This window comes from Falco peregrinus, chromosome 16 (assembly GCF_023634155.1).
Source record: "Falco peregrinus isolate bFalPer1 chromosome 16, bFalPer1.pri, whole genome shotgun sequence".
Classification (NCBI taxonomy): Eukaryota; Metazoa; Chordata; class Aves; order Falconiformes; family Falconidae; genus Falco; species Falco peregrinus.
In genome coordinates this window covers 1425512-1440394 of record NC_073736.1, presented here as the reverse complement: position 1 = coordinate 1440394, position 14883 = coordinate 1425512, and the positions used below count along the sequence as shown (strand labels likewise).

The 14883-nt window shown below is 49.5% G+C and overlaps 1 protein-coding gene across 6 annotated transcripts in view; it reads left to right on the top strand.

The window, feature by feature from the left end:
• The window catches only part of PPP1R12B (protein phosphatase 1 regulatory subunit 12B), a 128009-nt gene that overhangs the window by 100487 nt on the left and 12639 nt on the right, over nt 1-14883 (top strand). For 5 of the 6 annotated variants that reach the window (XM_055820035.1, XM_055820036.1, XM_055820034.1 and 2 more), the window contains 5 exons: nt 10975-10991; nt 11488-11632; nt 12944-13048; nt 13313-13366; nt 14532-14582. In XM_055820035.1, coding sequence (XP_055676010.1) covers nt 10975-10991; nt 11488-11632; nt 12944-13048; nt 13313-13366; nt 14532-14582 — 372 coding nt within the window. The remainder of the gene's footprint in view (nt 1-10974; nt 10992-11487; nt 11633-12943; nt 13049-13312; nt 13367-14531; nt 14583-14883) is intronic. The other variant, XM_055820033.1, reaches the window with a different exon arrangement.

Below are 14883 nucleotides of genomic sequence, written 5' to 3'. Positions count from 1 at the left end.
TTCCATGGATTTGTCCTGTGGGCATACTCCCCCACGCCTGCATAACAGCAGCCCTTGCCGCAGGGTGCCACTGGCCTTAATAAACCAGGTAGAAATGTGAGATCTTGGAGGCTTTTATCTTCCCATCCCGTCCAGATTGAGACCAGCAGACCTGCGGACTCTAAACGTTCCCAGCTGAGCAGAGGTGCAAAAACACGTGAGCAGGCAGGGAACCTCACACATGGTACAGGCATGGAAAAAAACCTCTTGGAGAACCAGACAAAGCAAAGAAGGTTTTACTTACTAAGGTATTGGTGCCAAACAGCTGCATTAAAATGTCATTTGCAAAGCATTTTCCTGTGGCATTCCCTGCTGCACTTGTACGGCTGCTTGTAATGCTCTTCCTTAGGTGTCATGATAATACTGCATCTGGGGTTTTCCACCTTTAATTGGTGGGATCTCCCCAAATGCACAGCTGAGAAGGGTGAGCACTTTGCAGTGAGCTCATACAAGTCGTAAGAAAAGCAGCGGCCGTGAGCAGGGCGCGGGAGCGAAAGGCAGGTGCAGGAGATGCTGGTGCCAGCAGGGTGTTGGTGGTGTCAGGGCCCCTGAACCTCTGCAAGCTATAATACTGAATTTCATGTATTCACATGAACAGCCCAGAATTATAGTCACCAATATAGAAATAGCCAAGTAAATCCTGTTAAATCAGCCAGGGTAAGCATTGCTAGCTCCACCTTTCCAATTACTTTAATGAGGATGTTGTTAGAATTTGGAAGCTCAAATCCCTTTGCAATCAATTCAGATCATCCCGTTATTTGGCAAAGGCTTCCATTTTTGCGGCGGTGGGTACTTTTTCATCACAAGTTCACAAGTTTTGCACCATACTGTAGCTTGAGTTTTCTCTTCCTCAAAAAAATATTCAGAGTCAACTGTGAATTACACCAAGGGTGTAATAGGCAACCCGTGGTATGGAACCTTGAAAGCAAGGACTGAAATATTTTTCTTTTTCTTTTTTTCTTTTTCTTTTTTTTTGTTCTCTTTTTGTTTTTCTTTTCTTTTTCCTATTTATGCTGGGCCAGTTGTTTTTTCATAGGAAATACCCTGTAGTTTGTGTTTAGGCTCATCCATCTGTTCATTGTGGTACTTCATAACCCTCGTGTTTCTCCACGGGATACCGGTTCGGCAGGCAAATGAAAGCTGAGGACGCACACTCCCACTTTACTGCACAGTGTAATTGCAGCTTTTCAGCTGTTGCCCACCTATTTGTCAACCAGCTGTCCTTTCTTTTACAGACTGCTCCCTCTTTGTCTTGTCATCCAGTATTTTTTGCTGTAAAACAGACCATCAAAACTTAAAGCCCTCATCAGCATGCGTGTCTGCTGCTCACTCAGTAGTGGCTGCAACCCTCTGGCTGCTGTCTCCTGGTGGTTGTTGCTCGCTCCTCAAGAGACTCTACGTAATTCTTGTTGTTCTGGCCATATTCGTGGTTTCACTACAAGGCTTTTCCCCTCTGATGTTAGGTCGCTCCCTCATTAAGCCACCTTCAGTGCTTATTACTTGAGCATTCCAGCTGAATTTCTGTCACGAAGGACTCGGCGATAAAGTTTTAAGTATACTCGGTGGTCTGTACTGATGGATTTTATTCTGCCTTTTATTGGAGTGTCTGAAGGAGCTGTGCCAAGTGGGATGCAGGAGCATCACCTTTTATGGGCCATATGTTTTCACCGAATCACTTGGTAGTAATACTTGAGCATAAAAAGCAATGGTTTCCAAATTGCCATCTCTGTTAGCGAGCTTCCATGTCGAGGCCGCGGTTGCTCTAAGCAGTGATTACCATGGCAGCAAATCTGGGTGCAGTTCTGGATGTGGGCATGTACGCCCAGAATCGAAAGCAAATCTTAAAGGGGAAAAAAATCTAATGCACAAGAATATTAGCTGTCTGAGCTGCAAGTGATTGGCATGCAAGTAAAAGCAGCGTGGGTTGGGTATGATACCTAAATAACGGTGTAGAATCTTAGAGGTCTGGGAAGGTGACCAAGCCAGGCTGCTTTTAACCAGGGAGAGATGCCCAGGAGTCCTGAGGGGTCGGTAGAAACACCTGATCAGATCAAGCCTTCGGAGAGGTTTGCGTATCAGTGTGCCTGGTGGTCGGCCTCCACTCCGTGAGTGTTTTCACAACAGGTTTAATCCCGTTTCAGACGTTCCCGGTGACAGGTTTATTCTCACGCGAAGCAGACCTGTATGAATCACTGGGCTTGCTGTGCTGCTGCTGCAAATGTGTTGAAGAGCGTTCCGAACACATTTCTCCAGGAAACTTTATTTTCCTGGGTTTCTCTTTGGTGGCTTGGACTTGTTCTACTTGTGATAAAAATGACGCTGCATAAATCGAAATGGGGTCAAATAAGTTGTCTCATGACATTTTCTATTTAATTTCAGGATTGCTGACTAGTTACGCAGTATTTGCAGGAATGATTGCCTCCTCTCCCATTAGCCAACGAAAAATGTGGGATAATGAAACTTGAACTTTAAGGCAATTAACCTTAGCCTGTGTTCTTTAGCACCCTGATTTGTTTCTCACTGGCTATTTCTCAGGCGTCATGTTTTTTAGATGGGTATCAGTATGAAATCCTTCTTGGGCTCTGTTTGTTCTCTGGTGGTTGTTTTTTTTTTTAGTTTTCCTCTGTAAATGTCCATATCTGGAAGCGTTTCGGAAACTTCTGGTTGTTCTTAGGGCACCACCCGTTAGATGTTCCCTGCTGTGACTCAGTAGCCAGGCGATGCTCCTGTCGCTGCCTGCATCTGGATGTATAAATAAAATGGGTCAGAGCCCACGCTGTGACCCATGGAGCGAGTGGCTTGTGTCCCTGCGGCTGAACTTTCTTCTTCAGCTCTCCTCCCTGCCGAGGAACAGAGCAAATTGATCTAAGCCAAAGCCGTAGCAGGGAGTCTGGTAACCATTAAAGGATCTGAGTGGTCACGGGTGATTTTGTAACACTGCAGCCTGTTTAAAACTCCCATTTTGACCCTCTACTGTGTGGTCAGTGATGGGCGCCTTTGAAGCAACTGGTGAAGCAGCCAGAGAGCAATCGCTTGTGATAGCTCACGTGTGGAACTGTTGCCTGTAGTGGGGCAGGGGGGTGGAGGGGAACCTGAGGTTTCGCCAGACCAGGGAGTCAGCCTGGGCTGTGAAAGGGGTGAGGGGAGAAGGAGGAAGAGGATCTTTAATTTGGGTCAGCTCATGGTACAGCCACAAACCCAGGATGCTGGCGCAGCTGAGACGGGGAGGTGCTGTGGGATGGGAGCGAGCGACCGCGGGAAGCGACGGGTGGAAGCTGTAGTCAGCAAACCAGGCTGCTGGACGGGGAGCCGGCCTTTACTGGAGGCCATGATAGTTCTGTTTTACACAAAATGTACACAAAGCCGTAGAAAACAGGGCTAGAAGAGAGGCAAAGCTCGGCCCATCCATTCCCTCGGGGAACCCACCCCGCGCTGGGCAGGCACCACGTGCTGGCACTGCCACCCATGCCAGCGGTGCCCGTGCACCGCGGCTGCGGCACCTGGGCCCTGGGGAGCTGATGGGGGGCGGCTGGGTTGGGGGGGCTGCTGGTTCGCCATCGGTGAGAGTAGCTCCAGGTTCGGATCACTGCAGCTGATCCGGAGCTTTTTTAGACTGAAACAGATGAGGGCAGGGAGAGCGGTGGTACAAGCTCTCTCACCACTAGCAGCACAGGGTGCTCCGTGCGCTGTGGGCAGGTCAGCGTACCTGACCCACCGTGCCCTGCAGATGCTGCCCGCGGTCGTGGGGATGCTGTGTGGGTGCACGAGGTGTTTGCCAGGTTTTGGGGTGCAACTCACACCACAGAGTTGGCCAGTTGGCTTTAGGCAGCCGGGATCCTGGCTAGTGGCCAAGTAGGTGTTGAAATACCTGATGATAACACCTGAAAATGTCCTGCTAGGGCGTTCGCAGGGGCAAGGAGGGTGTCGTTGCCTGCAGACCTGTGGCATTCTCATATTGAAGGAATTTATGAGCAGATATCATCTCTGCTTGTGTCACTTGGCCGTTTGGCTTTTATTTCGTCCTGTCTGGAGAGTTTTGTCTAAGATCACGTTGCTTTGCAAAATTAAATTTTTCACCAATAAAATCTGAGCCCTTAGAAAAGAAATAAAATATAAAAAAAAAAAGCAGCAAACCCGGCTTTCTGAATTGTGGCCTTCACTAAATTAAAATGCAATCCAGCCTGACGTTTTCCATGGCGAGCTTTATCCCCGGCAGACAGTGGTAATAAACTACAGCTGCTGCAAAGCCGGCAGGCACCGGGAGAGGCACGGGGAACTGAGGCACGGCCTGGCAGCCGTGCGGACCGGTGTGCAACTGCAGGACGTTTGGGATGGCAGGAGACGCCATCGTCAGTCCACCACAGCCATATGCGTTTGTTTCTGATGAAATACATGCGAGCTGTACTGAAAACGATGTGATCTGTTGCAGCCAGCTGCCAAAGCCACTCTTCCATCTTGAAGAACCTTTTAATACTATGCTTCAGTAACAGCAGTTTTTATTAAGCAAAGTTTATTGATTTATAGTTGCGAAAACATATTTTGCATCAGGCTTTTGGGAGATGGAGGTTATATGGAGGTGGTTTGGCTGCACTGGATTATTAATCATATCAATGGGATTTTGTAATCCTTGCATTTGCACAAATGCAAACTTGAGTTGGAAGGCAGCGCTATTCATCACGTCAGCTGTAGCTAACGGGATGCTGTAGCAAACCACAGTGCTCAGGTCAGCAGAGCAGCTTTCCGAGGGAGGCAATGACCTCAAAATAACTATCAAAAGCAGAGTTCAGCCAGACCTAATTATTCTGCAACCACTAGAAAACCAAACTTGACCCCAACCATATCTGAAAGACAAATGTGGCTTGAGGGGAGCGCCAGTCCGAGCTGTGCCTGGTGGGGATGGGTCCGAGGTGTGCCAGGCAGCCTTGCTCACAGGCTGTCCTCCTTCCAGCTCAGCTCTTGCTGTGCCGGCTCCAGGGGGACTCGTTCCTGCAGCAACACCAGCGAGGTTGTCCTTTGTACAGCTGCCGTGCATCAGCCCAGCCAAATGCAGAAACCTTTGTGGTGTAGGAGCAGCAGAGCCACGCAACGGCAGGAGCATGGTGGCTTTTGCATATAAGAGGGAAAGAACTGACCCCAAAAGCAGCTGGCTTTATTTTGTGTTTAATTTCTAAAACAAACAGGACTCACCAGGAGGATATTTGCTAGCACAAGAATAAAATTCAAGAGGGTCCTTAAACTTCCCTTCTTGCTTAAGCAAAGGGAGGAAGGCAGGGCTGGAGCTGTGCTCCAGGATCTGGTTAAATGGTGGTTATTTAATCCTAAGTGTTGATCAGGATCTCTGAGACAAAACACACCAAAATAAATTCCTTGAGGACTATCTTAAAATAGCGCACATTTTCTTGAGGTTGGCCTGCTGGAGATAAAGTAGTATAAAGTGTTCCCAAAGCATCTATTTTTTTCTTCTTTTCTTTTTCTTTTCTTTTTTTTTTTTCTTTTTTTTAAAATGTAAATAGTAGACTTTTTCTGCCTCTGCTGGGTCAGATCTCAGCTGCAGAAGAACACAATTGGAAGCAATTAGGCCAGTTTCTGACTTGGCAAGAGCGGTGGCCAATCCCCCTTTTGGTGCTGCGTTTCAGGGCTGCATTTTATCTAAACCTTCCACGAGGAATTTGGTTTTAATTATACTTTACTGAACTCCCAACAGCTGTAAAAGTTTCTGTGTTTTTCGGGGAAGGCTTCTGCCCTCCGCAGGCTGAGCACATTTCTAAAACCAAAACGGTGTGGCATTCCCAGCGCTGTGCGGCATCCCGGCACACCGGGCAAGCACAGCCTGACCAGTGCCCAGCCGTGCCTCTCCCGGGGCTTGACCCGTGTCAGCACGGGGAGGATCGGGGGGCTTGGGAGAAAGGGTTTGTGCAGGGAGGAGCAGCCCCGTATGATGCTCTTTGTGCTTTTTCTCAGGTCCCGTCTCAGATGTCCTGTGTTTTGCCAGCGCACCCGGGCTGAATAGTCTCTGACCCTGTCTGGGAGGGCTGGGGAAACTGGTGAACCCCTTTGCTGCCCTCCACCACCCTCAGCACTACCCAGGTGTGCTGCCCACCGTGGGATGGACGGGAGGAGCGGTGATGTGATCTCTCTGGTGAGAGGTCCAAGAGCTAAGGATCACCAGAAACTTGCGAGCACACCTGCGTGCACTCCGTTCTTTGAAGTTTCCCTTTCACAGCCATCCCCTTGGGTGTCTCAGCTCTCTGCAGCAGCAGTGCTGGGGTCTGGGCTCGGTGCTGGCTGCCGTGCTGGTTTCTGAATCAGGACAGCCACCTCCAGTGCCTCGCTTTTCCCTGGGGACCTCCTCCCCCTGCCCCAAACCCTGCAGCGATATGACCCTGTTTAGATCGCAGGAAGGATAATTTTACAACCCGATGCTTCCCTGGCTGTTAATGTTTCTAGTCAAATTTTGGATCCCAATGGAAATGAAGGAGTCTGGGCAAAACTGATAGTGCTGTTCCAAATTTGCCAGGGGAAGAAAGGAAAAAAAAACCCCAATGCCTTCCTACAGTTGATACAGCAGTTTCTGAGCATCCCCTTTTTTAACCTTAACAGATCGCACGGCGTTCACACAAGAGCAAATCAGGAAGGGAAAGCCCTTTCCTGCACCACCTTAGTGAAGTGCACGTTTGGTGCCTTGGCTTTTGTTTCCTTCTTTTTACCCCCAACTTCTGTTTCCAGGAGGGAAGAGGTGGCTGCTGAGCTGACAGTGCAGGTGCAGCTGGAAGCGTGGCGAGGGCTTCCAAGGGTGCTATGGCCAAACGAAGAGCAGAACTGAGCCACAAAGAAGCTGCTTTCTACTGAAAATGTATCTCTGCATGTCCTAGTGGCCTCTGAAAATGCCTCTGAGCAGGTAGCAGGGATGTCTCGGTTAAGCACCTTGTCCGGTGTTCACGTGTAGGGCTCACGCTTCCCCGCTCGGGTACCTCCTGCGCTGCCCAACCACCTCCCAGCAGGACGAGATTTTAGTCATCATTTTCTTTAACTTGCTTCCTCGGGCTTCAGAGCCTCCCTTTGTGGTAAGAACTGTCACCTCTTTTAGTTGGAGCCTTTTTTCAAAGGTGCAGAGTGGAACTTTTTTTTTTTTCATTTAGAATGTTTTTTCTCCCTCCATCATTACTTAAAGAAACACAAAAAACCACCTGAATAAGCTGGTCCTTGAAATATCAACACAAACACTGGCCTTTGTGCAAAACACAGGAATATATTGAGCCAAAAACTGATTAAAACCAAAATAAATAAATTTCCCCTCTTTCCCCAAAGGTAGCAGCACATGGAAGAAGGATCTACTGATGAAAACTGTTTCTGCAACTTTCCTTATGGCAGGGACACTTCCAACAGCTGCCGTAACATCTTGTTCAGACTCTGCTTCCCAGACCTCAGCTTTTTTCCAGTTCTTCTCAAACTTAATAATCTTTGTCTGAAAGATACCACGTTTCACTGAAACAACATGGAGAGAGCACCCGAAAATTGAAGGGTGAGGGAAAGACACCGGCTTTCCCAGTAGCTGCAAACACAAAGATTTCCTGTGGTTCCGTCCCATTTCTGCAGGACAGTGGGGTTGTTTTAGGGCAGAGGTGTGCTTTACATGAGCCTAAAGGGAGAGAAAGTCACAGGAGACCAGCAAGTACTGGGAAATACCTGGATTTGGGCTGGAGAAGCGTCGCTGGTGCTGCGTGCTGGGGCAGCCGCAGGTGTCTGTGGGGCTGCTCTGCTCTAACGCTGCCAGCAGCAGCGATGGGGCAGGTCCTCCCGTCCCCTCTAGTACTTCTCATCAGACACAGAGGTGACTGCAGTCCGACTAATTCATCTCTGTATCCGTCACAGGCAAGTTTTAGGTACAATAAACCTGGGGGTTTTCCCCTTTGCTGTTCCCAGCAGCTGTGTTTAAAGTGATTCCTTTCTAACCGCTCCCTCCCTTTCCAGAAGCGCGCCCCTGCTCTTTCACCAAAGATGCATCAAATCACCGAAATTCCCTGCCTAGGGAAGTTATTAGGAGGAAAAAGGCAAAACATGTTTTTTCCCTCTTGCCGCCCGCACTCAGGCTGGCTTGGGGACTGGCCCAGGTTTTGTCCCTTGGTTTCCACGTTGCCTTGCCCAGCCGTGCGTGGACTTTCTCGGCGCTCTTCAAATACGATAGCAGGTGTGCTGGCTGAAATAAATGCAGGCTTGATATTAAGTGGATTACTTGACTAGCCGTTTGTCAGAAAAGTCGTCACTGAAGGGGATTAGCATAAAGTGCACAAATAACTTTCAACAAGAGGCTTGTTAATCACTTCCTAATTCCCCTCTTCCACTCAACAGCGAGGGTGGGTCACTGGGCCAGAATGAAAAGGGAGCTGTCAGGCAGCTGAGGGTTGTAAAAGGCAAATGTCAAAGCTCTGCTAACAAAGGACCGTGGAGACATCAGGCGGTGTGTTTGCAGCCGAAAAGGGTCAATCTTCCCGATAGCCCCACGGCAGAGGCCAGCCCTATGGAAACTGCTCCCAACTTACTGGTGTGGGGCTTTGTACAGAGTGGCCGAAGCCACGGCCGTTCGGGCAAGCAGGCAGGTGTCCCTGTGACAACAGCAGGCGGCTGCCGGGTGTTTGGCCTCATGAGAAGCTTCCCAGGGAGCAGCCAGCATCACTTGTGGAAGCACGGCGGGGCTTAGCTGTGGCGGAGAGCCATCTGTGTCTCCCTTGGGTGGTTTCTTAGCTGTACCATGCAAAGGAAGCCTTTGGTGCATGGAGAGAGGGTTAGAGCAAATAAAATAAGATGGGGCTGGGCCCGCTGCCATGGCTCAGAACCCATGCCAGCACCGGGACGGACTCCTGGAGCTTTGGTGATGGGCTGGCACCCAGCCCTGCCCCAAGAGCCCGGCTGAGGGTGGCCCTGCAGGCACAGCTCTGGAGAGAACATGCTAATTAATAGCAGGGTTTGCTCATCCTTTTGAGCTTTGCATTTAGCACCTTCAGCTGAACGTGTTGTCCATCCACAAGGCTTCAGATGTGCCAGGTTTCTTCAGTTAATTTCTTTTGTACTGGCCAGATCACTGTGTCTCATGTCGGAGGGCTGTGTTGCAGAGCAAGCGGGGACTGCAGATTCCTTGGGGAGGCTCCTGTCTCGAGTCATGATGAGGGTTGCATTGGGGCAGGATGAATTAAAATCTCAATAACTAGGTGTATGTAACAGGTAGCCAGGTCCCTGCGTCCTGGCTAGCAGAGGGCAGCGTTGCTGGCAGCCTGGGCGCAGGTCCGGCTTGCTCTGGGACTTGCCTCTTCTTCTCCATGTAACTTCTCCATGTAACGGGGTGACTTAACTCAGCTGCCCACGGTGTGTGCTCCCAGATACCTGCCTGATAGTCAGAGGCATCATCTGGGTGCCAGGCAGGAGCAGGAGGTCTGAAGTCTTCAAACACTGGGGTGCCAGACAGGCAGCAAATCTGCTGCCCAGCAAGGTGTTTTAGCACTAGGTTTAGTGGTGTATCTAGGCAGCGCAAACTCCGGCACAAGCATGTCTGGTCAATAAAACCCTGACCCCTCGTCTCTGTGATGTCCTTGTGTTGACTCTTGCACTGATTAAAAAGGATCTGGGGAAATAACTGGTAGCGCCTGCAGATGGTTTGTGCTCACTCAGAGAAATGATGCTGCTAATAAAACTAGCAGGGGAATATTGGGCTCAATTTCCAGATCAAGGGACTGAAAAAGATTTCAGCTGCACCTTGAGTTTGAGTAAATGTCTGCCAGATGACGAGGAACCTCGCGGAGGAGGTGGCAGATCAGTGCGGTGTGTGTCCCAGGACACCTCTGCCATTACCATTTGATTTCTGCGGCTGTAGGAAAGAGCTGTCCAAATCCAGAAAACTTTCCTAGAAACAGTGGTTCACCACAGCCGGCCCCTGTAGGATATTCCAACGCCAAGGAAAACTGTTCTGCAACCTCCTCTTGTGCATTTGTTGGCCCAGACCATATATGGTTTATACATGGCAGCAGCTACAGCAAAGGCAGCGCTGAGGATGGCACGGCGGGGATGGGGATGGGGATGTAGAGATGGAGATGAGGATGGGGATGTGGGGATGGGGATGGGGATGTGGGGATGGGGATGTGGAGATGGAGATGGGGATGGGGATATGGGGATGGGGATGTGGGGATGGGGATGGGGATGTGGAGATGGAGATGGGGATGGGGATGTGGGGATGGGGATGGGGATGGAGATGGGGATGTGGGGATGGGGATGTGGGGATGGGGATGGAGATGGGGATGGGGATGTGGGGATGGGGATGGGGATGGGGATGTGGGGATGGGGATGGGAAAAGAACAACCTACCGCGCGCATCAGCCAGCGCCTCTGGCCTTTTGGCTGGTGTGCAGGTCCTCTCCCTGCCTCGTGCAGCGCTTGTTGTCCATCCCCTGGCCACAGTGAAGCTTTTCTTCCTGGGGCAGGTACTTGCCCATGGAAACAAGTTTGTGAGTTCCCAAAGAATGCTCAGCAAGCTCTGCGTGTCATGGTCCATTAATCCTGCTCCCCCACATTATGTATAGGGCAGTGATCAAAGGCAGGAAGAATAATTTGATTTAAAAAAGAAACAATAGATTACTTTTGGTTCAAAGGAATGGATTTCAATTCTGGAAACTAGGATTTGAAGGACAAGGTCCAGTGGGTTTTAGGTTAGCAAAAGAACAGAAATCTTGAAATGCTTCAGAGAAGCTGAAGCAATTGAAAAGGTTCCGGCAGGGATTGGTGATTCCTGGTGCGGGCATGGGGAGCAGTGCGGATAGCTTTGGTGGGAGCTAGGTGCTGGTATCAGAGGTAGGAAATTGCCGCTGTGTGGTGGCTCTGCAGTTGTCAAATTGAACCTTTAATTCTCCCCATTATTAATTCACCTTTTCTTTCTTTTCTTTTCCTTCAGCATGAAAGACTTTCCAGGTAAGAATTTTATTTTTTGGAGTATTTATTGTCAGCATGTTTTGGTACGGCTTTGGGGATTCTCTGTGCTTCAAATCAACAGCATAAGCCGAATCTGGTACCGGCCTTTTGGTTCTTACTTTAGCTCAACTGCTGGGCCAGTTTGCTGTTATCCTTTGCTCCCCAGATTATTTAACAGCTGCTCTGCAGAGAAAAAAGCCCTCTGTGCCCTATGGGAAATGGAGCCCATTCCTACTGTGAAGACGAGAGCTCCATGGGAGATTACTGCCCGTTTGGGGGTTGGGCTGATACCCACTGGATTTTTTCCCAGTTAAGTCGGTGGTGGCTGCCTGGCCGTCAGCAGCGATGCCCTGCTGCGGGGTGGGGGGTGCCTGCAGCCCCCCCAGCGCCTGTGCTCCGCCGGGTCTGCCAAGCCCAAGTCCCGGCCGGTCGGGCTCATAGCGGCTGGCCCAAAGGAACAGCGGCTCCACGGCGCTCCATCTTCATCGTGTTTTAGGTTGGAAGCAGCTACGAACCCTGCCACCAGTGACTCCTACAGCGATCGTGCCTCCAGCCGCTCCAGTGCCTACACCCGGAGGGAGAACCGGTTAGCCGCCCTCAGCAGCAGAGCAGAAGAGGAGAGTAACAGGGACTATAAAAAAGTAGGATTTTTTATATGTATTATTGTCACTGCATGCACCTTAGAAGCTGCCCATTGCTGCAAAAACCTGCACCGAGAGTCCTTGGGGAAAAAAAAGTTTGTTTCCATTTTCTCTGTTTCCATTGCTTTGGGAAGTCACACCAGCCTCTTTCAAATGCACCAGCCCTTCAGAGGGTTGAAAAATGACAAGGGGTTAAAGGACAAGGTGCCAAGTCAGACATCGAGGGAGGGGATTGAGGAGTCAGGCTGGAGAAATGCTGGGAGGGATTTGAAAGGAGTAAGAGAAGATACTGTTGAGTATGCCGGCATGGCTCAAGCATGCATATTCCCACAGAATTATTTTTGCTGCTATAACCTTCCAGAGTGATTTTTTCTATAATCTCTGAAACTTTCAACATAATCCTTGAAAGACAGCGATACAGACTGCCGTGCACAGCTAGTGTCAATGCAAAGACCGTATGAAAAGTAAACAGGTTAAGATGACCTTAATTCTGAAACAACTGATGCTGAAAAGCCTTGCACAGTAAGCGGCAGCCCCCTCTTCATGAACATGTCTGGCCAGAAGAGACAGGCGGTGTGCCCACTTTGTCCTCTGACAGGGGTGGCAATTCCACTGGTTTGAAGGAATTGAAGGGGAAAAAATCATTTTGGAGTGGCCTGAAATTGCCCTTCCTTCTCATCCTCTTCAAACTAAAAGCACACAGGCAGCTAGGGTGTGTTGTGTTGGCGAGCACAACAGAGTCGTAGGTTCAGATACAGCCAGCATGCACAACTTTATTATGTTTGGTGGTTTACCTAAATTAAAAACATCCCTTTTCTTTGCCTCTTGGCTGTGTTTAAACACCCTACAAAATTAAACAGCTGTTTTCTTATTTCGTATGAATTATAAAAACACAAGTAGAGTATCCAGACTAGCTCTGTTTGCCTTTCTTCTAATCTCCTGGCATGGGGGAGCAAAGCAAACCGCACAGCTGCTGCTGGGTGCTGGGGACAGGCTGCTGGGCGCTGGGGACAGGCTGCTGGGCGCTAGGGACAGGCTTCTGCTGGGCACTGGGCGCTGGGGACAGGCTGCTGAGCGCTGGGGACAGGCTGCTGGGCGCTGGGGACAGACTTCTGCTGGGCACTGGGCGCTGGGGACAGGCTGCTGGGTGCTGGGGACAGGCTGCTGGGCGCTGGGGACAGGCTGCTGGGCGCTGGGGACAGGCTGCTGGGCGCTGGGGACAGGCTTCTGCTTGGAGCGGTGCAGCAGAGCTGGCTCTGCAGCCGCCGAGGAGCAGCCTGGTTAACTGACATCTTTTGTTTCATGTTTCAGTTATATGAAAGCGCCCTGTCTGAAAATCAAAAGCTGAAGTCAAAACTGCAAGAAGCCCAGCTTGAGTTGGCTGACATCAAATCAAAGCTGGAAAAAGTAGCCCAGGTAAGGCAAAATCCGGCTCCTAGGCTGGAGAAACTGAGCACTGGCCCATGACAAGCCAACATTTTTTCCACTATGGGCAAGGATTTAGCTCTTGGGAGGGAAGATGCTACAGAGGAGACAGTTATTTTCACAGAACTAAGTTTGAGTGATTCTTTAAAGACTACTGCTTCTCTGGGAAGCGCATCTGTAGGCTGTCCGGGCCTTTGTGCAGCATCCTGTGAATGCCTCTCAGTTTTAATAGCTTTCTATTTTTAATTTACTTAGCAGAAACAGGAGAAAACTTCTGACCGTTCCAGCATGCTGGAGATGGAGAAAAGGGTACGTGTCTCTGCTTTCTTCTGAGTCGCAATCTTTGCCTCGCGTTGCTCTGTGGGGCATAATAATTTCTTGAAGGAAAGCATTAATTAAGAGATGTTATATTTTTGTCTTGTGGAGCAGTGCACAGTGATGATTATGTTCTGACCTTTTCAGTGCCCGAGACTTTTCTGCTCTCTTTGCAGATCAGTTCAGTTCTGATTTCTTTCTTTTGTTACAGGAAGCTGCAGACCAACAAATTGTATTGCATTGTGCTAGGAGACTGTTTGTCCATTATGCTTTCAAATAGTTTTGATCCTGATAAGTAAAGGCTGTTTGGGGGGCGCAGGGGAACAAGACAGAACACCAGCTGGCTGTCTGTCCTGTGGTTGTACTTGAAATCTGAATGTGTGAATGCTCCTGCCTCGTAACCGTACAGTCCGATCCACTGCAGTGAGCTAAGCTGGACGGGCAGGGTCTGGCTGAATCTCTGCCGTACGTGACCATAGCTTCAGTCAGACTGGAAGGGACCGAGGAGACCTGTAGTGCATCCCAGCAGAGTCACCACCTTAGTCAGGGCTTTGTCCCCGTGTTGGAAAAGTCATGGATGGAGCCCAGATCTCTCCCCCTAGGCAAGGGCTGGAGCTGCCTGCTGTGGGCACCACCAGTACTCACATGGCAATGGAACCTCTGTAATCGCTGGTTTCCAAATACCCTGAAAGCAGTCAGCTTTACAGCTCTGAAGCCCTAAATTCATCTGGAAGAAGCAGGATTTCCAGGCTCCTTTCCCCGTTCACTGTTCCTTATTTGAGAGGCTCAGTGAGTTTTCTCATTGCCGCCTTTAGTGGGGCGCAGTTAAATCCATGGCTTCACCTGCAGAGCTCAAAATCACGTTATATCAGAAAGTCCTGAAAACTGGGATCACTAAAGGTGGGAGGACTGTTTCACTGAAGGGGTACGAAGAGAGCTTAGGATCTGCCAAAACGGGCCCAGCATGTATCTCCTACTGCTTTACCAGCTGCTCCGTCCCATCTGATCAGCTCCTGGTTGTAACCTGTGCGTTGCTTTGAGGTGCTTATCGGTGGATGCTCCTACAGACATACAAGACTCTTTTCTTTAGAAGAAAATGTGTAGTAAGTTTTTCTTCTAAATCGTTGTGACCATCTTTGTTATGAATCCTTGTAAACAGGAGAAGCGAGCCCTGGAGCGGAAACTCTCTGAAATGGAAGAGGAGATGAAGGTAGGAAATAATCTATTCACTCTGTCCCGTTTTATACGCTTTGTATTAACATCTTTTGGGATTGTCACCCAGGAGTAGGATGTTAAAGGTGTACCTGGGAAAGGGACTCGTGTTAACCTCTTGAGCGTGTTCCCTGATGCAGTCAGAACTTACTTTAATGGTCATGTTCTCCAGACATGAAATACTAACAAAACTGTCCTATGATCATTCATCTGATTGCACCATATGTTTAATTTGTTATGCTGTTTGATCTGAGAACTGTGAAAACTGTTCTTAAATGCTTTCCAAAACTAACCTGTTG